At 36.7% G+C, this 24,527-nt stretch overlaps 2 protein-coding genes and 1 pseudogene across 2 annotated transcripts; 2 read left to right on the top strand and 1 right to left on the bottom strand.

Moving 5' to 3' along the window:
- Positions 1 to 827: 827 nt before the first annotated feature.
- Positions 828 to 1,769, bottom strand: LOC138430019 (olfactory receptor 10K1). Its single transcript, XM_069571664.1, has one exon. It carries the CDS (start codon positions 1,767 to 1,769, stop codon positions 828 to 830), a length of 942 nt encoding a protein of 313 aa, XP_069427765.1.
- Positions 1,770 to 11,143: 9,374 nt separating this feature from the next.
- On the top strand, positions 11,144 to 12,066 carry LOC138437397 (olfactory receptor 10T2-like; annotated as a pseudogene).
- Positions 12,067 to 22,784: 10,718 nt separating this feature from the next.
- Positions 22,785 to 23,723, top strand: LOC138430016 (olfactory receptor 10K2). The gene has a single exon (XM_069571649.1). It carries the CDS (start codon positions 22,785 to 22,787, stop codon positions 23,721 to 23,723), a length of 939 nt encoding a protein of 312 aa, XP_069427750.1.
- The last annotated feature ends 804 nt before the right edge of the window (positions 23,724 to 24,527 follow it).

Raw genomic sequence — 24,527 nt, 5'->3', positions numbered from 1 at the left:
ATGCCACAGAAGCAGGCAGGGATTAGGTGATAAATCCTTGCTAACAGGGAATTCTTGATGTCATCCTCTATGGAAAGTGGAGTCACTGAAGGAATTTTCCATGGATTTTCTGGTCATTAGAAAAATCATGTTCTTCATCCTATTAATATTAACTCAGCTCCTTTGTTTAGATTACTTGAGATACTTCATCAGTTATTCAGTGTTAGTAGCTGCCTTGAAGAGAATAAATAGGTATCGCGTTCAGGGTATAAATTTGGAGGCTATGATAGGATAATATTAAAACAGCATAAACATACATAGGAAGGAAACTCCATAGTAAGCTTCCAATCTCAAAGGAAAGGACAGAACAACCTCAGGTAAAAGCAAAGCCATTTCAATATGTAGATTGAGCTGGGAGGGAAAGAATCAGGAAACAAAAAGGGGCACTAAAGTTTGTTGTAGAATGAAAGGGACCAAGGTTACCTGTTTTCTTCAGGAAAGGGAGAACTGATAACAGGAGGGGTAAGAATAGTTATTTTTTCTTCTATTCTTTGAACTAGATAGCTTGGGTGTATCTTTGCTCTCATTAACTGATATATTTGTTTTTGAATGATTAATCTTTACAGGAATGAAATAAAATGAAATTTATTCTAGAAATGAATTATATTTTCATGTCTGCATGGCCTTCTTAGAGTATTACTCATGGCAGATAGCCAGAATATCTTAAGTTCTTTGAGTCCCATTCTTTTCATATGAAAACTGTCATTTAAATAAAAAATATTTGAAAGCACATTTTACTTGGCACATAAAAGGTTTACAATTAACTGAACGGTTAAAAAACTAGTTCTTTAATTAACAGGATATGAAGTCTGGACCATTGCTCTTCGAAGAGCTGATTTGAATTCCTTATTTCTTAGACTGTAAATCATTGGATTGAACAATGGAGTGAGGATTGTATAAGACACAGATATTAGGGCATCTTGACTTGAAGAGTAATTGGATTTGGGCCTTAAGTAGATGAAAGAGGCACAACCATAATGAACAGTTACCACAATGAGATGGGAGGCACAGGTAGAGAAGGCCTTGTATCTTCCAACAGAGGATGGGATTTTTAGAATGGCAGAGATGATGCGGATGTAGGAGACCAGGATAAGTAATAGGGGAATAATTAAGGCAAATACACCAAGCATGAATATGACCAACTGACTTAGACGAGAGTGATGAGACGCCAGCTTGAGGACAGGAGAGATATCACAGAAGAAGTGATGGAGCTGATTGGAGGAGTGGAATGGCAGGTGAAATACTAATGAGGTGGTGACCAGTGACACAGTGAAGCCACAGGCACAGGCAGCAGCCACTAGTCCCAAACACATCCCATAACCCATGAGCACTGTGTAGCGCAGAGGGTCACAGATGGCCACATAGCGATCATAACCCATGGCTGCCAGCAGGAAGGAGTGAGAACAACCTAAAAAGAGGAAGGAAAACATCTGGATAGCACAACCCAGAAAAGAAATTGTCTTCTTCTGGACCAGCAGATCAACCAGCATCTTAGGTACAATGATGAAGGTATAGCAAGTCTCAAAACAGGAGAGTACAGCAAGGAAGAAATACATGGGGGTGTGAAGGGCTCTGTCCAGCACAATGGTGGAGATGATGACGGCATTGGTGCCCAGGGTGAAGAGGTAGACCAGCAAGAAGACAGCAAAGAGCAGCTGCTGCAGTCCAGCCAGAGATGAGAAGCCGAGGAAGACAAACTCTCTCACCAAGGTCTCATTGACCCACTCCATGGTCACTGCAATACACAAAAGCCAGAGCCCGAGGCCAGAATTCAGAGATGGAGACGTGCATGAGGAATTGAGCACAAAGTCTTCAGGTGGCAGGCATCTCCAGATGTTTGATGGAACTCATTGATTCCCTCCAAAAAACACCTGCCAAAATAAGAATTAAGGCTAAATGTGGAACAGAGCAACTGACAACCAATTAACAGACTTTTTGTCAAGGCCAAGAACATATTATCTCTCTAGCTAAGGATTAAGGACATACATGAAATTATTTTTCCCTTGTACTTATGAATTACTGTGTTTTTCTTGCTCACTACAAGCCAAAGGAAAATAGCTCTCCAAAAGTGAAAAACATGTTAAACTTCAGCTATCTGAGCTTGATCAGAAAGTAGAATTAAGAATGAGACGCTTAGACACAGTAGGTGAACTTTAGATAACCAACCACAAAATGGGAAGGGACAGGAAGAATTAGATGATCTCTGAATAAAAGTGTGGGGGGATATGTGTCATTGACAGCTTGTTATAAGATATGTGGAAAGACTATCATATACCTTATGTCAGTTACTCATTATGACAATTTTATGTCAAATTTTATGTCAATAGCCAAAACAATATGAAAAAAAAATAGTTTTCAGACCAACTAGGAACACTGCCAGAAGTTCTACAAACTAGAGCACTGAGGAAGAGTGGAACAGAAGATAACATTAAAGAAAAGTTTCTCCTTTTTTTAGGAAAAGAATCATCAGACTTTAAAAAGAATCTCATGCACTTTGTGGCATTTTAAACACATTTCACCTTCCCCCATTCTGAGATGCCTCAGGAAAATAGAGCTTTGCAAAAATGTTATACAAAGTGACAGAGAATGAGACAATTGGACAGTTTTCCAGGATTACAACTCCTAATCAAATAATAAGCTTTATATATTTTTCATATTGTTATGACAATAAGATCCCTTTTTACAATATTGTATTGGTTTTGCCATACATCAACATGAATCCACCACAGGTATACACGTGTTCCTCATCCTGAACCCCCCTCCCTCATCCCTCCCCGTACCATCCCTCTGGGTCGTCTCAGTGCACAAGCCCCAAGCATCCAGTATCATGCATTGAGCCTGGACTGGCGATTCATTTCATATATGATATTATACATGTTTCAATGCCATTCTCCCAAATCATCCCACCCTCTCCCTCTCCCAGAGTCCAAAAGAAAGATTCCTTTTAAATATTCTGCTACTACATCCAGTTTGCAAACTGCTATTTTAAAGTCGTTTATAGGGCTTATATCCGATAATTCTATCGTGGGTGTATTCCCCAACTGTCAAAGCCAATAAAATGCTTCTTGGGTACAAAATCATTTAGCATTTATTGGTTGTAACCAGCCTTCATTTATGCCCTTTTCAGTATGTTTAAACTTTTTCATCATTTTGTGTTGAGGAATTACTTGCATCCACTACCAGAAATTTTTGTTTTTACATTTTTTATGACAATAGCAAAACTTGATTTTCTAGACCTTAAGTTAGGTAACAAGAAATTTCTGAAAAGATATGTTTTTTTTCTTTCTCAATTACTACAAATTGATCATAAACTTAGTAGATGTAATTATTTGAAGTTAATATTAAGATATACATGATGATTTTAAAGTTCTTTAACACAAATGACAGGGAATTTTTTTCATTCTGTAACTGCGGATGTATTGTTATTACATATAAAGAATGTAAATATCATGTATATCACCATTATATATATATATGTATGTGTATGTGTATACTTGTATGTATATACACATACATATGTATGTGTATACTTAAATATATAATATATGTATGTTTTCTACATGAAGAAACTGCAAACCAATCAGGCAGTTTATCTATATAATATCTTTATCTGGGTAAAGGAATTTCTGTCTCTTTCAAAACACTGAGGGAAATCTCAATTTATGATCATTGCTTATCGTTTTCTTATCATTTTCCCAAGATTTTTCTGGATCTACTGTCAACTAATCCATATCTAATTCTAACTATATTCTCATGCCACTGAGTGTAAATTGTAGAGTAGACCACAGAAGTTAAAATTATCTGCTACTGAAGGAGCACCTGTATCTATCCAATACTATATATATATATATATATATATATATATATCACTCAGACTCATAAGGGCAGCTGATTTCAATTAGATGACATTTTTATATTGTAAATATAACCCCATATTCTAAATGAGTTACATGATTTATATATTTGCCCTTTTCATGATTTACGGAGACCCACTGGCAAAGTATATCTGAGAAGGCAGATCAGACCGCTCTGCCCAAGAAAACATCAAAGACCACCACAGTGTGTTATATCAGTATTAGCGATAGAAAGATTTAAGAGTAGAAGATTAAAAAGATCTTCCAGCTGAAAACTCACAGGCTGTAAAATTAAGGTTAAAGATGCCTCAATTGGAGATATATATTTTAGGTATAGCTTTATGTGACTTTGTCAAAGTACTTAACATGCGTATTCAGTTTCTTTATTTTTAAAACTAAATGTAACCAGGCAATAACTGTAATAAACAGAAAGTACTTAACAAGAGGCTCTTAAAATAATATCCTGTAGAAAAAGTTTTGACTTAAAAGACACTTACTCCTTGGAAGAAAAGTTATGACCAACCTAGGTAGCATATTCAAAAGCAGAGACATTACTTTACCGACTAGGGTCCATCTAGTCAAGGCTATGGTTTTTCCTGTGGTCATGTATGGATGTGAGAGTTGGATTGTGAAGAACATTGAGTGCTGAAGAATTGATGCTTTTGAACTGTGGTGTTGCAGAAGATTCTTGAGAGTCCTTGGACTGCAAGGAGATCCAACCAGTGCATTCTGAAGGAGATCAATCCTGGGATTTCTTTGGAAGGAATGATGCTACAGCTGAAACTCCAGTACTTTGGCCACCTCATGCGAAGAGTTGACTCACTGGAAAAGACTCTGATGCTGGGAGGGATTGGGGGCAGAAGGAGAAGGGGACGACAGAGGATGAGATGGCTGGATGGCATCACTGACTCGATGGACGTGAGTCTGAGTGAACTCCGGGAGTTGGTGATGGACGGGGAGGCCTGGCGTGGTGCGATTCATAGGGTCGCAAAGATTCGGACACAACTGAGCGACTGAAGTGAACTGAACTGAAGAGTTCATTACTGACCTTCAAGAGACATTTCAACTGAGAAAGTCCAAAACTCTCTAGTTAGATGATCCCTAAACTCCCTTTATGATATTTTAGAACCTAGGGATGGAATTCAGGTTATGATCCTTAGAGATGACATTTCTGCTCTTATTTTTGTAACTCTTTAGATGCTTCAAGGAATTTTATATAATTTAGAATTAAATACTGACCCAATAATCCAGGCTACTGGGTACCTCAAAAAGGGGCAAATCTATCGTTTTTCAGATCCAAACATTTTGACGTTTTCAAATACTTAGGGAAAACATTCATCAATCAGTTAAATCGAGAGAAATCATGTACACAGCCTCAGATATTAAAGAAGTGGAATTTTTGTTTTCTTAGATACACATGAAAATCCTGAATTTCCTTACTAAAATGGAGCTTAAGTACTCAGGTTTCAATTATAGCTAAAAATATATCCATAAGTACACAGCAAATAGAGAAGTGCAGGTTCAGTAAGTATGTGTTTCACTTAGTTCATGAGGCAAACAGTTAAAAAAAAAAAAAAAGAAAGAAAGAAAAGAAAAGAAGATCTAGCTGGGAGCAAAACTGACCCAGTCTGATCATTAAGGAAAATTTGAAGAACTATATGAACCAACTCCAGTCACTCTTAGTACCTGGAGTTAAAAGCAGACCTTGGTTTTCCTTCTTAATCCTGTCACCCACCAGAATTGCAATGGGAGGAGGTGTTGACAATATTACCACTCACCAAGGTTTAGACCCCACAAAGCCCCAGACTAACTAGATTGATATTTCTCACTGCTCAACAAATACCTACATTGCTCTCCTCCTTTCAACTCAGACTGAAACAGCTATTCAGAATCTAGGTTCCCTTGACAAGTAGATGCTATGCCAAAGATCAGTACTTGAAGAAATATCAGCAGAAGAGTGTGAATCTGCCTTGAGACAGAAGCTCTCCTCTATATCAACAGAGGTAGCCTCTCCTGTTCATAAGGACTCTCAGCATTTCCAGGCAAAATCATTATCTTTAGAAATTCTGATGACCAACATCCGGTGTGGTTACTAGAAGCATATGCTGTGATTGTTGGACTCCTGAGGCTTGATCTATTGCCTTGGAGACATTGTCCTGGGGTTTATTAGAAGTTAAGGTCATTATGGAAAAATAATGTCACAAGGTAGCTTTAGTTGAGGAACCTGGGGAGTAGGAGCCATAAGGATAATTGGCCCCTGTCTTCACTGGAAGTTGAGTCCATCTGTTAAGGATTCTGAAGGAGAAATCACCACAATTGAGACTGTAATGCAAAGACCAAGAGGAAATTTTTCATTGAATTTTAAGTCAGGAAACAAGTATGTTTGTCCAATGAGTCTAAGCTTTATTTATGAGTCAAAGGAGGGCATAATTGCAAATTTATCTTCTCAGGTCCTTGTTCATAGAAATTCTAAGTAGGAGCATAGGAGTGTTCTGCAAAAATCTAGATTTTTGACAAGTGTCTTGTTAAAATCTAGTTGAGCATTATCATTAAATTTCTGGTTATTTTACAAATTTTTACTAGAATAACTAGATATATATAGTTGTCAATTTCATCCAAGCTAATCCAAAATCAACATAATTCTAATTCAAACTCCAGCATAAATTGTGAAAGCAACCCAACAATACAAATTTATAAAGTTTACATGGAATAATAAGACACTTTTGTAAAAGGACAAGTGATATAGAGGTTCACTTTCCCCAATAGTCAGATGCCTTAGCAATAAAAAGAGCTTGCTTCTATTACAAAGAGGCAGATAGGAGATCTATGAAATTGATCTATGTATATTTGGAAAATTTGTCTTTGACTAATTACCTCACAAATCCGTAAGACCATTTTATTTAGTAAATAAAACTGAGAAACCAGGCTCTCTCTATGTACACATCACTTAGAAGTAGGTGTCATAATATACAATAAAATGGCTTACTGAAGGCTCAGGCAAAGCACCACCTGTGTGACAACACATGATGGAATGTCATAGGTCTACTCAAAGCAGTGTATGCTCTGAGCTAGCAAACAATGTATCGTGCCTATTCTCCAACAACAAAAATATGTTACATCTGTGAATCAATGTAATGGGGGGAGGGGGGGTGGAAATGATTCTTTTCATTATTACCTCTAATGACTTACATAATATTGGGCTTCATAGTTTAGAGTTGTTATTTTTCCAAGGAGTGTTGCTTCTATCAGGAAACACAAAAACAGAAGTTGAAACTTGCCCTTGGTTATTTGAGTCTACTTTGTTCTATTTACAAATCATCCACAGATGGAAAGGAGATTTTTACACTAGTTAGGATATTGATCCTACTTTTTATAATTACTATATAATTGATTTTATTTTTCTGAAAACGTTTGGCTTAATGCAAAAATTTAAATGTAAAGTATAGATCTGCAAGTTATACATAGACCATAAATGAATGGACTTAGTTCTGTGCTTTCTATTCAGTTTCTTTGGTCTGTGTGTTTTTTATTTTGCCAGTGGCATACCATTTTGAATACTGTAGCTTTGTAATATATTTTTAAATCTTAAAGAGTGAGGCCTCAACCTTTGTTCTTCAAGATTGCTTTGCTATTCCATGTCTTTTGTGGTTCTATATTTAATATCAAGGGGTTTTTTCCCTATTTTTTAAAAAAATGTCAATAGAATTTTCATAGGAATTGAACTTAGTTTGTAGATCACATTGGATAATATAGACATTTTAACAATATAAATTCTTTCAGCCTGTGAATGCTGCAAGTCTTTCCATTTATCTGGTGGTTAGATGTCTTTTCTTTCATGTTTCTTCATTCATTTCCTTCTTCGGTATTTTACAATTACCAGTGTACAAGTTTTTCACCTCTTTGGCTGAGTTAATTCCTAAATGTCTTATTCTGTCTGTTGCTATTATGAATGGGGTTATTTTCTTAATTTCCTTTTTGGATAATTTATTGACAGTGTATAGAAACATACTTAGCTTTATGTTGATTCTGTATCTTGCTACTTTACTAGATTTGTTTATTAGTTTTAATACACATTTTCAGATTGAATTATTAGAGTTTTCTATGTATATGTTTGCATCATCTGCAAATAGAAATACTTTTCTCATTCTGATTTGGTTGCCTTTTATTTCTTTTCCTTGTCTAATTGTTCTGACTAGGACTTCTAGCACTATGCTGAATAGGAGTGATGAAAGTGGGAATCCTTTCCACTGTACCCAATCTTAGATAACAAGCTTTACATTTTCTCTCATTGATTATGATTTAGCTGTGGGCTTTTTGTACACCAACTTTACTGTGTCAAAGTAAGTTCTATAACTATTGGGAGAGAGTTTTAATCATGATTGGATGTTGAACTTTGTCAAATACTTTTTCTACATATATTTATTTGATGATGCTTTTTATTTCATTAATGTGATACAGCACATTGATTGATTTGTACATCTTCAACCACCCTTGTATCGTAAGAATAAAATATGATAAATGTAATGTTCTCTTGTGTTTAGTTTCCTAGTATTCGGTTGAGGTTTTTCCATCTATACTCTCTAGGGACATTGGGTTGTAGTCTTTCTGTTGTCTTTATCTGGTATTGTTATCAGGATGATGTTAGCCTCATTATTTAAATTTGAAAGTATTCCATCCTCTTCTATTTTTTCAAAGCATTTAATAAGGGTGTGTATCATTCTTTGCATGCTTGGTAAAATTAGCTCAAAAACCACCTGATCTTGGATTTTTCTTTATTGGGAGATTTTTAATTACTGATTTATATCTTTATCTGTTATTTGTCTACTTAAACTTTCTGTTTCTTCTTCATAGAGTTTTGGTAGATTAATGTTTCTACAAATTTATTCATTTCTTCTAAATTACTCAGTTCAGAGGTACACAGTTGGTAATAATATCTTTTATTACATTTTTAACATTCTGAGGCATATATTATAACATCTCCTCTTTTGTTTCTTTTATTTTATTTGAGTCTTCCCTTCTTTCCTCCTTAATTTAGCTAGTTCAGTTCAATTCAGTTCAGTCGCTCAGTCGTGTCTGACTCTTTGTGACCCCATGAATCGCCGCAGCACGCCAGGCCTCCCTGTCCATCACCAACTCCCGGAGTTCACTCAAACTCACGTCCATTGAGTTGGTGATGTCATCTAGCCATCTCATCCTCTGTCATCCCTTTCTCCTGTGTCTCCAATCCCTCCCAGCATCAGAGTCTTTTCCAATGAGTCAACTCTTTGCATGAGGTGGCCATAGTACTGGAGTTTCAGCTTTCTTATCAGTCCTTCCAAAGAACACCCAGTACTGATCTCCTTTAGAATGGACTGGTTGGATCTCCTTGCACTCCAAGGAACTCTCAAGAGTCTTCTCCAACACCACAGTTCAAAAGCATCAATTTCTCGGTGCTCAGCTTTCTTCACAGTCCAACTGTCACATCTATACATGACTACTGGAAAAACTATAGCCTTGACTAGACAGACCTTTGTTGGTAAAGTAATGTCTCTGCTTTTCAATGTGCCATCAAGATTGGTCATAACTTTTCTTCCAAGGAGTAAACGTCTTTTAATTTCATGGCTGCAATCACCATCTGCAGTGATTTTGGACCCCTAAAAAATCAAGTCTGACGCTGTTTCCACTGTTTTCCCATCTATTTGCCATGAAGTGATGGGACCAGATGCCATGATCTTTGTATTCTGAATGTTGAGCTTTGAGCCAACATTTTCACTCTCCTCTTTCACTTTCATCAAGAGGCTTTTTAGTTCCTCTTCACTTTCTGCCATAAGGATGGTGTCATCAGCATATCTGAGGTTATTGATATTTCTCCTGGCAATCTTGATTCCTGCTTGTGCTTCTTCCAGATCAGCATTTCTCATGATGTACTCTGCATAGAAGTTAAATAAGCAGGATGACAATATACAGCCTTGATGTATTCCTTTTCCTATTTGGAACCAGTCTGTTGTTCCATGTCCAGGTCTAACTGTTGCTTCCTGACCTGCATATAGGTTTCTCAAGAGGCAGATCAAATGTTCTAGTATTCCCATCTCTTTCAGAATTTTCCACAGTTTATTGTGATCCACACAGTCAAAGGCTTTGGCATAGTCAATAAAGCAGAAATAGAGGTTTTTCCGGAACTCTCTTGCTTTTTCCATGATTCAGCAGAGGTTGGCAATTTGATCTCTGGTTCCTCTGCCTTTTCTAAAACCAGCTTGAACCCTCATTCCATAGTTCATCAGGCACTCTATCTATCAGATGTAGGCCCTTAAATCACTTCCACTGTATAATCATAAGGGATTTGATTTAGGTCATACCTGAATGATCTGACCTAGTGGCTTCCCTGGTTGCTTAGATGGTAAAGCGTCTGCACACAATGCAGGAGACCTTGGTTCGATCCCTGGGTTGAGAAGATTCCCTGGAGATGGGAATGGCAACCCACTCCAGTATTCTCGCCTGAAAAATTCCATGGATGAGGAGTCTGATAGGCTCCAGTCCATGGGGTTGCAAAGAGTCAGACACAACTGAGTGACTTCATTTGAATGGTCTAGTGGTTTTCCCTACTTTCTTCAATTTAAGTCTGAATCTGGCAATAAGGAGTTCATGATATGAGCCACAGTCAGCTCCCAGTCTTGTTTTTGCTGACTGTATAGAACTTCTCCATCTTTGGCTGCAAAGAATATAATCAATCTGATTTCAGTGTTGACCACCTGGTGATGTCCATGTGTAGGGTTGATTTAGCTAAGACTTTGTCAATTTAATTTTTTAAAAAAAGCTTTAGTTTTATTGATTCTTTTGTCTATTTCCTTAGTCTATATTTGATTGATTTCCTCTCTAAGTTCATTATTTTACTCCTTTCATTAGCTTTGGATTAACACGTCAATTAAATAAATCATTTTCTTCTTCCATAAAATGGCAGGATTGGATGAGATGAGCTTAAAATCACTGACTGATTTTAATGTGCTTTGTATGAATCTTCCATGCAAATCATAATACAAAGAATGAGAACAATTATAGAGATTAACTTATTCAGGTATCATTAACTTGGAATATTTTTAAACTTATGTCGCTGCTTCTCATGCCTCCTGCTTTCCCCTCCTTCCTTTATTAGTGTGCTTAACTTGTTACTAATTGTTTTCGTATCAATATCATTAGCTTTGTACAGAAATGCATTCGTGGTTTCCATGGAAGCACCTCACTTTTGTCATATTCTTTCTGTTCTGGAGGTAAGGATGTCTGAGTTTGGTTCCCAGTGCCTATTGGTGAGGTAGAACCAGAATATGACCACCAAGTCCATCCTTATAGGCTTCTTAAAGCTGGGCCATCTGCAGATCCTTCTCTTCTTCTTTTCCTCCTGGTCTACCTGACCACTCTAATGGCCAGTGCCACCACCGTGGCTGTCATTCCTTTGGATCAGGCTTTGTACACTCCTATGTACTTCTTTTCCTTCATCTCCTCGTGCTCTGAAACCTGTTACATCTTGCTCATTGTACCAAAATGCTGACCAGCTGTTTCCACAATACTATTTCTTTCTCAGAATATAGTTACTTCCCTGTTTATTTCTTTGTGGAAATGCTGTTTTCTAAATGCTGTTTTCTAAATGCTGTGATGGGCTATGATCACTATACTGCCATCTGCAACCCTCTCAACTACACACTCATTGTAAGCTGTGCCACCTGCATGCTGGTTTCAGCCTTAAGCTTCTGTGGTTTCCTGACCTCTGTGGTTGTCAACACCTTGGTGTTTAGTGTTCCCTTCTGTGCCTCCAGTCAGATCAACCACTTCTTCTGTAGCATTTTCCCAGTCATAAAACTGGGCTGCACAGACACCAACCTGAAGGAGATGGTTATCTTCTTCCTCAGTATTCTGGTGTTGCTGGTTCCCTTAGTGCTGATCTTCATGTCCTATGCCTTCATTGTTTCCACAATCCTCAAGATCTCTGTATAAGGAGGTGTAAAGGCTTTACCACCTGGTCCTCCCACCTCACAGTGGTCATTGTCCACTCTTGCTGTGCTTCATTTATCTATTGATCCCTGTACTCCTCATACACCAGCTTGCGGCAGTGACCTATGCAGTGATCACCACTCTACTCAAACAACTTGCTTACACATTGAGGAATAAGGAAGGGAAGCCTACTCTGAAAAGTTTCTTATAGTATCATTTCCCAAAATGATATGTGTGAGTTGATAAGTTGGCAAAATTATATTCGTGAAAGTGTCCTGGATGGAACTTCAATTTGATAGGCAAATAAATCTTTTGTGTCAAAAAAGAAAGATAGAAAGACTTAAAGTTACCTGAATCGTTTTTATTGGAAAGTCATTATGAGTGGATTGGACAAGATGGTGGAGTAGGAAGACTCTGAACTTAACTCCTTTTATGGACACATCAAAATTACAGTATTTATAACCTCATCAGTTACAACTATTGATGAGAAAGGCTGGAAAGCTAGCAGAAAAGATCTTCTACAACTAAAGATATAAGGAAGGAACTACAGCCACAAGAAGAGTCACAACTGATGACCTGAGTGGGAAACTCACAGACAGATTATTATTACAATCACAGAGATTCTCCATAAGAAGTAAGAAGCCTGAGCTGAGCCCCAAATCAGGGGCCTTATGACAGAATGATGACCTCAAGAATGTTTGGCTTTGAAAGCCAGCAGAGCTTACTTTCAGGAAAGTCAGAGGGTTGTACAAAATAGAGACTCCACTCTTAAATCCATAGTGATGGTTCATAGAAACCAGAGATCTGAGTGGGCTGAGAGTAGATATACTTACACTTTTCATTTAGGATATTAGGCTGATATTTAAATGTGTGATGTGGTCACATTGTTTTGCAGATCTTTCATTCTGCCTGGATATCCAATTATTATTTATGATTTAATCAATATGATCAATACTTCTATTGGAAGTACTATTGGAAATCACATCCTTTAGATGTTTTATACCTGAGAACAATAAGACTCAATTACAAATGTTTTGAATTAGCTAGTATGAACCTTGTTGTTTAATTTTAAAATTAAATTTAATACATATGTTTGTTCACTATATACATTTCTATGTAATGGTTCCAAATTTACCTTATTAAGGTATCATTATTTACCTTTTTTCTAATTTCTTATATTTTTACACAGTAATTCTTGCCTTAATAGGACATACTCCAAGTCATCGTCAATCTGTCATGGAATGCAGTCAGGTCTTATAATTTAAGATTCTTTGGGATGCAAATAAAAGATAATTGAACTCAAACTGGCATTAACAAAAAATATAATGTGGTTTATTTAAGCTTGAAAAATTCAGTGCTACTGTGGTTCTGGCACCACATTTGATACAGAGTTCAAACAGTCATCCTTAGTTATCTGGATGCACCACATAGATCTGCTTCTTCAGTCTTGGCCCCATTTTTTTTTTAGCCTAAGCTCAGCAGGCTCTAACAACTTTAGCTCACAAAATCTAGTCCAGAGGAAGAAATAATTCACTTCCTTGGATGTAAAAACAAAAGTTGGGAAACTGAATCTTGTTAATCCTGGTTGAACAGATTTGGATCACATACTCATCTTGAATCAAACACTACAGGAAAAATCCAATGTTCTGACTGACTTAGTAAATATTACCTGCTCCTCCTGAAATTTCAGGATGAAGCAATTCAATGAACATGAGAACAAAATTTAAAATATAATAAAATCAGAATATTACTCCAAGTAGTGGGTGTGTCCATTTATATTTCTTTCTGGAAAAATCTCTACTCAGCTTATTTACCCAATTTTAATCAAATTTTTAATATAAATCTATTTATTTTAATTGCAGGTTAATTACTTTACAATATTGTATTGGTTTTGCCATACATCAACATGAATCCACCACAGGTATACATGTGTTCCCCATCCTGAACCCCCCTTCCTCCTCCCTCCTGGTACCATCCCTCTGAGTCATCCCAATGCACCAGCCCCAAGCATCTAGTGTCATGCATTGAACCTGGACTGGAGATTCATTTCATATATGATATTATACATGTTTCAATGCCATTTTTTGCTATTAATTGTATGAGCTCCTTATATATTTTGGATATTATTCTTTTACCAGAAACATTGTTTGCAAAACTATTTTTGTATTTCACAGATTGTCTTTTTAATTTGTTGATTGTTTCTTTGCTGTGCAGAAGTTGTTTGGCATAATTCTACTTACTTATTTTTGCTTTTGTTATGTGTACTTTTGGGGGCATATTAAAAAAGCCTGCAATGGCAAATGTTAAGAAGTTCTTTCTCTATTTTTTTTTTACTAAGAATTTTATAGTTTCAGGCCTTATGTTTAAGTTTTTAATCCATTTTGAGTTCATCTTTTTGTATGGTGTAGCAGAAGGGCCCTATTTTATTATTTTGCATGTTGCTATCCAGTGTTTCCTAGAACCATTAATAGAGGCTATGCATTCCCCAATTTGAAAAAAAAAAAAAAGTCAAAGGTGTATAAAAAATACTCAAAATCATTAATCATCAGGGATATGCAAACTATAACCATAGTGAGATATCATCTCACATCTGATAGAATGACCTTTATCAATGAAAAGATAATACATTGGCAAGGATGTGGAGAAAGGGAAACTCTGGTACACTGTTGGTGGAAATACAAATTGGTACAGCCATTAGGAAAAACAGCATGGAAGTTCTTTTAAAATTCAAAATAAAACTACCATATGATCTAGATATCCCACTTTTGGGGCAGTTATCGAAAGGAATTGAAATTAGAATCACAAAGCAATACTTGCATTCTCATGTTAATTGTGGCACCATTCACAATACCAAAGATATGAAAACAACCTAATGGTATGTATCAAAGAAAATAGATTTTTTAAATGTGGTATATATAGAGAGAGCACAATATTAAAAAAAAAAAAAAAAAAACAAAGGAAAGCCTAACATTTACCACAGCGTGGATGAATTTCAAGAGTGTTATGCTAAGAGAAATAAGCCAGACACAGAAAGACAAACACTGCATGATCTCCTTATGTGCGGAATCTGTAAAATAGTTAAACTCATAGAAGCAGACAATAGGATGATGGGAATAAAGGAAATGTAGAGATGCTAGTTAAAGGGTACAAAATTTCAGTTAGCAAGATAACTGGTGATGTACTGTACAGTATATTGCTTTGAGATAACAGTAGTGTATTATATACTTAAAATTTTCTTAGAGGATAGCCCTTATGTCTTCTTATCACAATTAATAATAAATGATAATAAAGTTAGCTAGAGAAAATTTTGGTAGGTCATGAATATGTCTATGGTTTTAATGGTGGTGTTTGTTTAATGGATATATATTGTTGTTCGTTGCTCAGTTGTGTCCGACTCTTTGTGACTTCATGGACTGCAGCACGCCAGGCTTCCCTGTCTTTCACCATCTCCCGGAGCTTGCTCAAAATTATGTCCATTGAGTCGGTGATGCCATCCAACCATCTCATCCTCTGTCATCCCCTTCTCCTCCTTCTTCCAATCTTTCCCAGGATTAGGGTCTTTTCTAATGAGTCAGTGCTTCCCATCAGATGGCCAAAGTACTGGAGCTTCAAGTTAAGCATCAATCCCACCAATGAATATTCAGGATTGATTTCCTTTAGGATTGATTGGTTTGCTCTCCTTGCAGTCCAAGGGACTCTCAAGAGTCTTCTCCAACACCGCAATTCAAAAATATCAATTCTTTACGTTCCAACTCTCACATCCATACCTGGCTACTGGAAAAACCATAGCTTTGACTAGACAGATATTTGTCAGCAAACTAATGTCTCTGCTTTTTAATATGCTGTCTAGGTTGGTCATAGCTTTTCTTCCAAGGAGCAAGCATCTTTTAATTTCATGGCTGCAGCCAACATCTGCAGTGATCTTGGAGCTAAAAAAATTGTCTGCCACTATTTCCATTGTTTCCGCTTCTATTTGCCATGAAGTGATGGGACTGGATGCCATGATCTTCATTTTTTGAATGTTGAGTTTTAAGCCAACTTTTTCAGTCTCCTCTTTCACTTTCATCAAGAGGCTCTTAGTTCTTTGCTTTCTGCCATAAAAGTGGTGTCATTTGCATATCAGAAGTTATTGATATTTCTCCCAGAAATTTTATTCCAGCTTGTGTTTCATCCAGCCTGGCATTTCACATGATGTAATTTGCATATAAGTTAAATAAGCAGGGTGACAATATACACCTTTGATGTATTCTTTTCCCAATTTGGAACCAGTGCCTTTTTCCATATCTGGTTCTAATGGTTGCTTCTTGTCCTGCATACAGTTTTAGCAGGAGGCAGATAAGGTTGTCTGGTCATGGATATATACTTATATAAAATTCATCAAGTTGTATACATTAAATATGTACAGCTTTTTCCATCTCTATCATATGTTAATTAAAAAAAAAACTTTAAAAAAGTTTAAAAAAAAAAAACTACGTGCATTGGGAATAAATGATGGACACCAATAACAACAACAACAAAAATGCTTGGCATTTAGAATCAGATATCTAAAATTTCACTTTTATTACTTATTATTTCTCTATCTCACTTATTTTTTGTTATTCCTTTGTTTTCACATTTGCTCTCAATATCATTATTTCTCAATTTATCAGATAGTTGATGAGTTCTTACTATGCATCAAGCCATTGTTAGGGGACTTTAATATTTATTGACATTTATTGACATTGCTTTTGAAATCATCCATTTCTAGCTTAGCCACAGGCAAGTAGAAACCAGAAATTTTGGAAACTGGAAAATAAATGATGATATTTTTGTTTAAGAGGTCACTTATATAATTTGGATAATGCTACCTGTGACCATTTATTCATCCAACATTCAGTACATCTTTAGTGTCTCCTATGTGTAACAGTATGCTATATTAGTTTCTGGATAATGGAATAAAGAGCAATAAAAATGAACTCAGTGGTTAATGGTGAAATCAATCTCCTTTCAACTTTTCCTGACCTGGGCCTTTACTGTTAAAGCAACATTGCTCAATTGGTCCTCTCAGCCCAACAGAAAGATATATCCCCAATTATAAGTGCAAAAGCACATTTTACACTGAACAAACATGCTTTATAATGTACCTATCATCATGAATTACATCTTTCAATCCTTTGGTAACATAAAATTGAGAAATCAATTTAAAATAGTCAATTTTTGAAAATTGTTACATCTGAGAGTAAGGCTTAGAGCCTTCCATTCCCCAAGCCCTAGTGCTTGAGTACAATTTGGAGCAATTTGGTATTTGATAACTTGCCTCTACTTTCCACAATCAATTCAGCTGTTTAATTAAACCCAGTGCGACATCTCCGTGGTGATGATTCTGGCATCAGGAGACCCACAGAGAAACCTCCCACTACCAATAAATGCAATGAAAGTGCCAACACTTCTGTGGTCACTATTAGATATGACCTGTGGTCTTTGGTCGGTTGCCACAGAATGTCAAGAAGAAATTAGTTACATTTGATTTTGGTCTGGGTCTTAGCCCCAGACCATCAGCATATCTCTACCCCTGAGTAGAGATCAGTAGCCTCTGCCCTTTTGATCTTTTCCCATTTCCCATTTCAACTGAATTCTAGCTCCTGTAGTCACTGTGCCTCTGGGAAAGAGAGAGGCAAATGGGGGCCCATCTATGAATAACAGACAACACATTGGACTGAGCACCTACAGAAATGAGCAACTGGACAATGGACAGGGAATAAGAGTAAACATCTAATCCCCAGCAGGACCTGTGCTGTCTCAGCTCAGGTAAGAGACAGAGAAGGGTGAGGGGCCCACACTGGTGCAGTGGCAGTGAAAGACAGAGATAGCCACACCCAAGAATGAGGACTCCAAATAATGTTAGTCACGATTAGTGACATTTTAAAATGAACTTTTATGGAACTATGCATGTACATTTTATATATATATTTTAAATTAATTGTCTCATTGATTTTCCTAAATTTACATAGACACAGTCTTGGTTCTGATTTAATTCAAAAGTACATTCAACAACACTTTATTCACAAGACTTTAGTTTCATTTTAGTAAGAACAACAAACATGAGCTCTACCCTCTTAGTAAATGTTTAAGTATACAATAACAAAATGTTAGCTATAGGTACAATATTATACAACAGATCTCTAGAACACATTCATCTCACAGAAGTGAAACTTAACACCAATGAACAGCCACTTCCTCTCTCTCTTCCTTGCCCCAGGCCCTGGCAGCCACAATTCAACTTTCTCTTTCTATGAATTTGACTATTTTAGATAACACTTACAAATGGAATTTGTCCTTCTGTGTGTGGCTTATTTTACTTAGCATGGCACTAGTGGTAAAGAACCCACCTGCCAATGCAGGAGACATAAGAGATGTGGATTGGATTCTATCCCTGGGTCAAGAAGTTCCCCTGGAGGAGGAAATGCCAATCCACTCCAATATTCTTGCCTGGAGAATTCCATGGACAGTGGAGTCTGACAGGCCACAGTCCATCGGGTCGCAAAGAGTCAGGCATGAATGAGCAATTAACATTTTTACTTTGTCACAGCTATACATAACATATATGACCCCAGTTTTCTGGAGATCCTCTTGAGTATGAAACAAGGACAAAAATGCAATATCATTTCCTCAGTCCTGGGAATAATCTTTATCTTATATACCCTTCCTGAAATCAATGGAGTATACCAAGCAGTATGATAAAAAATATTCTCAAAACCATCTCCCCTTTTCAACTCCAAATTACAATTACAGAACTAATATTTTGTAATTTTTAAGCTTTGCAATGATATTCTCTTATTCATTTTGAACAAACTTTGAAAAGTAGGTTAGCTGGTATCTGAATGAACCCTGTTATAAGGAAGAGGAAAGTACTTCAGACAAGTTGAAGTCCTATAGCTAATACACATGGGGGTTGGGACTTGAGCCTGTAACAAAATTGTAACAGGAATCCTTTTTTCCTTTTTTTTTTCTTAATGCTACACATTTATTAAAGACATCAAAAGTATTGTAAAGTAATTAACCTCCAATTAAAATAAATAAATTTATATTTTAAAAAAGCCTAAACTTATTGGTAAGGATATGGAAGAATTGGAAGTCCCAAACTCTTTTGGAAGGAATATAAAAATGAAACAACTATTTTAGATCACAGTATGTGCAGATGTGCTCAGTCGTGGCCAACTCTTTGAGACCCCATGAACTTTAGCTTGCCAGGCTCCTCTGTCCATGGAATTTTCCAAGCAAGAGTACAGGAGCGGGTTGCCATTTCCTTCTCTAGGGAGGAATCCTTTTGTTAAAATACCATCCTATGTAAGGAGGTGACAGAATACTATTTTTCCTTTCTCACCAACACACACACACACACACACATTTTATTCCTATGCCAGTCAGAATACTCATAGTTTGGTGCTTGTTCCACTAGCTGTGTGAATTTGAAAGGAGTCTCCAAACAATTTGATTCTCAAATTATTCTCTCTTACAGTGAAGAAATCAAAAGTAATATGTACCTCATGAGATCATGATGAGGACCAAATAAGAAACCAAATATAACAGTATTTTCATCCTATCTGCATTATGAAAAACATAATAAATGATAGTTCATGTTATATTTCTACATAATGGATCTAAATTTCTGTTGATAAGCTGATAGCAAAGTTATATCCTATTTTTTCTTCCTGGAAACGTACAGATGGAATAATATTTGGGATGATGATCCCCAAAGAAGTTAACTGAATTGGGTTTTTTCTTTGTTTTTGAGTTTGTGACCTCAATGTGACAGTTTTGGTAAAGAAAGGAAAGGAAGAAAAAGAGAAGAAAGGAGTGTCTCTCAGTTCACAGAACTATGTAAATTTAGGTATTTCCTTTGTAAAAAGGATGTATCTCTATGCTTGACAACAAAATGACATGTATTTGTTCAATTCTGAAGGGCTAATCAACATTAAGGAAGATTAGTCAGCTACATCACAAGGTTTACATAAAGACTGACTCTGACAGTCCATATTTTTATCAAAATGTTTATAGGTGACATTCAAATGGCATTTGCTCTTCAAAGATTTCCATGAAGTTGCTTGGTTTTTCTCAAGATTTTTGAGATATTTTGCTTCTTCCTTGATGATATTTATGATAGTATGTCTTATAATATGCCTAACTATTTTATTATCACTTCCATGAGAAAGGAAAAATTATTTTATTTATATTTATAACTGTAATGCTTAAAATATAATAAAATGATAAAGTCATAAAATATGGATATTATTAAGTAATCTACTCTAATCTTTCAGTTCAGTTCAATTCAGTTGCTCAGGCATGTCCAACTCTGTGACCCCATGGACTGCAGCACACCAGGCCTCCTTGTCCATCACCAATTCCCGGAGTTTACTCAAACTCATGTCCATTGAATCAGTGACACCATTCAACCATCTCATCCTCTGTCATCCCCTTCTTCTCTCACCTTCACTCTTTCCCAGCATCAGGGTCTTTTCAACTGAGTCAGCTCTTCGCATCAGGTGGCCAGTGTATTGGAGTTTGAGCTTCAACATCAGCCCTTCCTATGAATATTCAGGACTGATTTCCTTTAGGATGGACTGGTTGGACTCCTTGCAGACTAAGGGACTCTCAAGAGTCTTCTCCAATACCATAGTTCAAAAGCATCCATTTTTCAGCACTCAGATTTCTTTATATTTCAACTCTCACATCCATGCATGACTACTGGAAAATCCATAGCTTTGACTAGATGGACCTTTGTTGGCAAAGCAATGTCTCTGCTTTTTAATAAGCTGTCTAGGTTGATCATAACTTTCCTTCCAAGGAGCAAGTGTCTTAATTTCATGGCTGCAATCACCATCTGCAGTGATTTTGGAGCCCTCCAAAATAAATTGTGTCACTGTTTCCACTGTTTTCCCATCTATTTGCCATAAAGTGCTGGGACCAGATGACTTGATCTTCATTTTCTGAATGCTGAGTTTTAAGCCAAGTTTTTCACTCTCCTCTTTCACTTTCATTAAGAGGCTCTTCAGTTCCTCCTCACTTTCTGCCATAAGTGTGGTGTAATCTGCATATCTGAGGTTATTGATATTTCTCCCAGCATCTTGATTCCAGCTTGTGTTTCATCTCTAATCTGTAAGAACTCAATAAAGGACTCCACTTGTGTCTCAGATGGCAAAGAATCTTCCTGCAATGCAGGAGACCTGGGTTCAGTCTCTTGGTTGGGAACATCCCCTGGAGAAGGGAATGGTTACCCACTCCAGCATCCTTGCCTGTAGAATGCCATGTAGAGTGACTAACAGTTTCATGTTTTCATTTTCAAAGAGCTGATGCTGATTTCCAAATATGTAGACTAAAACATACATAAAGTGTGCATCATTTATTTATAGAGCATCCACAATGAGAAACTTCTAAATTGTTATTCGTACGTGACTAAGTCTGACTATGCAATACAAGTTTATCTTCTAAACTTATCCTATATACCCCCACCCTCCAAAATAGGAATTTTGGGAAACCACCTTTGCTCTCTGCAAGGTGTGGATAACCTGCCTGTGTGACTCAGACTACAGAGAAAGTGAAAGTGAAGTTGCTCAGTCATGTCTGACTCTTTGTGACCCCATGGACTGTAGCCTACCAGGCTCCTCCCTCCATGGGATTCTCCAGGCAAGAGTGCCGGAGTGGGTTGCCATTTCCTTCTCCAGGAGATCTTCCCGAGTCGAACCCGGGTCTCCCGCATTCCAGGCAGTCGCTTTAACCTCTGAGCCACCGAGGAAACCAAACCAAATACCAAAGAACTTGCTTGGAACTTCAAGATCAGTCACCTTGCCTCCGTTTCAGTGCAGAACAGGACTCCAGCAAGACCAAGTTACTTTTAATCAAGCTTGGAGAACTCAGAGGAATGATAATTTCTCTTAAATCCCCTCTGCACCCCTAAGCAAGTACAGAAAGGCAGCTTCAACAACTTGCCATGAGTTAAATAAATGCTCATTTTATCCTTGATGAAAATATTTCCAATTCCCAAAGAACAACAAAAAAAGTGATTAGACGAAATTATTTATTAAGCACTATGTATTGAATGTCTCTTTTGTAATACATGGTTCCAATTAATTTACTGTATAGCCCTAGAAGGTAAGAATTACTTTTCTCATGATACAAATGAGAAAGTGGGACTTAGAGAACTTATGATCTTACCACAAGAACATGCCAGAGTCAGGATTAAAGCTTATATCTATCTAAATTCAAAATTAATTTTATTCCTACAGTATTCAATTTTACATGTGTTTGCAAGGATAAAATTTAAGATTATATTTGTATAAATGTATTAATTGTCCTGAGAATTGAGGATCCTGGAATTAGAAATATAATAGTAATTATTTAGTAATAAATTTACCTTCTAAGCAATAAAAATCATTGTTTTAGGCACTGGACAAAGAATCAAGGGGATAGATGGAGGAAGAAAAGATGTGTCTATTTCATAAGGTTTAAGTTGGGGAGATGGAATGGTATACCTATAGAAGCAGAAAACATCAGGGTGAACACAACACTTTTCTCCAGAAATCAGGAGATGTAACTGGTTTCCTAAAATCTTTATACATCTGTAAAAAAGAAATGTCAAGAAAGTTTTCCTATGATGTTAAAAATATTGGGGCAACTCAAAGTTGGATGCTAGCTTTGAATAATTTTAGATGCTTCTTCATGTCTTACAAAAACCAGGAAGGAGAATGATGACTGTCCAATACAATATTGTAAAGTAAAATAAAAATAATAATAGTAAAGTTAAAAAAAAAAAAGGAAGGAGAATAATGAGTAAACTCAAAACCTGAGAATACATGTTCTATTATCACCAGTTTCTTGGGATTCTTCTCTTTTTCAGGGATTTTTCTTGGCACTGTCTTCCCTCTCAGATTGTCTCCTGATGATATATCGTCCATGGAGTGTGTCAATGAGACCTTGGTGAGAGAGTTTGTCTTCCTCGGCTTCTCCTCTCTGGCTGGGCTACAGCGGCTGCTCTTTGCTGCCTTCCTGCTCGTCTACCTGCTCACCCTGGGCACCAATGCCATCATCATCTCCACCATTGTGCTGGACAGAGCCCTCCACACCCCCATGTACTTCTTCCTTACTGTCCTCTCCTGTTTTGAAACTTGTTATACCTTCGTCATTGTACCCAAGATGCTGGTTGACCTGCTGGCCCAGAAGAAGACCATCTCCTTTCTGGGCTGTGCTATGCAGATGTTTTCCTTCCTCTTTCTAGGTTGCTCTCACTCCTTCCTGCTGGCAGCCATGGGTTATGATCGCTACGTGGCCATCTGTGACCCTCTGCGCTACACAGTGCTCATGGGGCATGGGGTGTGTGTGGGACTAGTGGCTGCTGCCTGTGCCTGTGGCTTTATTGTCGCACAGATCATCACATCCTTGGTATTTCACCTGCCCTTTAACTCCTCCAACCAACTACACCACTTCTTCTGTGACATCTCTCCTGTTCTTAAGGTAGCATCTTACCATACCCACTTTAGTCAGATTGTCATTATCATGCTCTGCGCATTGGTCCTGATTATCCCCCTGCTGTTGATTTTGGTATCCTATATTCGCATCATCTCTGCCATACTCCAGTTTCCTTCCACATTAGGCAGGTACAAAGCTTTTTCCACCTGTGCTTCTCACCTCATTATTGTCATTGTCCATTATGGCTGTGCCTCCTTTATCTACTTAAGGCTTAAATCCAACTATTCCTCAAGCCAGGATGCTCTCATATCAGTATCCTACACGATCCTAACGCCATTATTCAATCCTATGGTTTACAGTTTGAGAAATAAAGAGTTCAAATTAGCTCTTCAAAGAGTTGTGGGAAGAACAATTTGTTTATCATGACATTAATCTAGATTCTGCATTTTTAAATACATGGGGAAAGAATTCCCTGAGTAAAAATGATCAAGCAATGAGCAGTGTTCAAGAACAGAGATATTTCTCAGTTATTAAAAAAAAATATTATCTTGTCATGGTCACATAAATTTTTGTCTACTGAAGTCCTCTTGATTAGCAGAAAAATATTGGATGGCTACTGTAGGAAAATATACACAGATTCAGAATTTTTACTCTTGCAAACACTATTACCCAATCTCAGCCAGATTGTAAATGTACAAAATACTGTACAATATTAACTCTCTGGTTTAGCAACCCAGAAAGCTCCTTCTCTTTATTACCTCCTTTTCTGGATGTTAAGATAGTCAGATCACAATTTGTATTATTTTATTTTATCATTTTTTCAAAATCTTAATTTTTTATTCTATTCTCCAAAAAATTTTAACCTATAGATGGAAAACATTATTTGTATTTATAAAGCAGAGTAAGTAGACAAAACCATCAAATAATATTCAGTCTTTATAAAGAACAAACACCCTTCATTGTCTTTGGCTTAACTTAGGACACAATTTTTAGATGAGATGGCATTTGTAAAGTTACAATTTTTGGTGCATAAGTTATATCCAATGTTCAAATAAGAATATTATTCAAAAAGATATCAATTTCTATGTTTCTAGTGTATTGAGAACTGTTTTTTTTAATGTATTTTTTTATGCACCAGTACAAATCTAAATTTAGTAGAATTCCTTAAAGATATTCACAAGGACATTGGTTAAAGAGAAGACCTAAAATCACACAGACTGGGCAAGAAAA

Source organism: Ovis canadensis, chromosome 1, assembly GCF_042477335.2.
Source record: "Ovis canadensis isolate MfBH-ARS-UI-01 breed Bighorn chromosome 1, ARS-UI_OviCan_v2, whole genome shotgun sequence".
NCBI classification, from domain to species: Eukaryota; Metazoa; Chordata; class Mammalia; order Artiodactyla; family Bovidae; genus Ovis; species Ovis canadensis.
The sequence above is the reverse complement of the archived record's forward strand: the minus strand, read 5'-3'. Positions and strand labels throughout refer to the sequence as shown.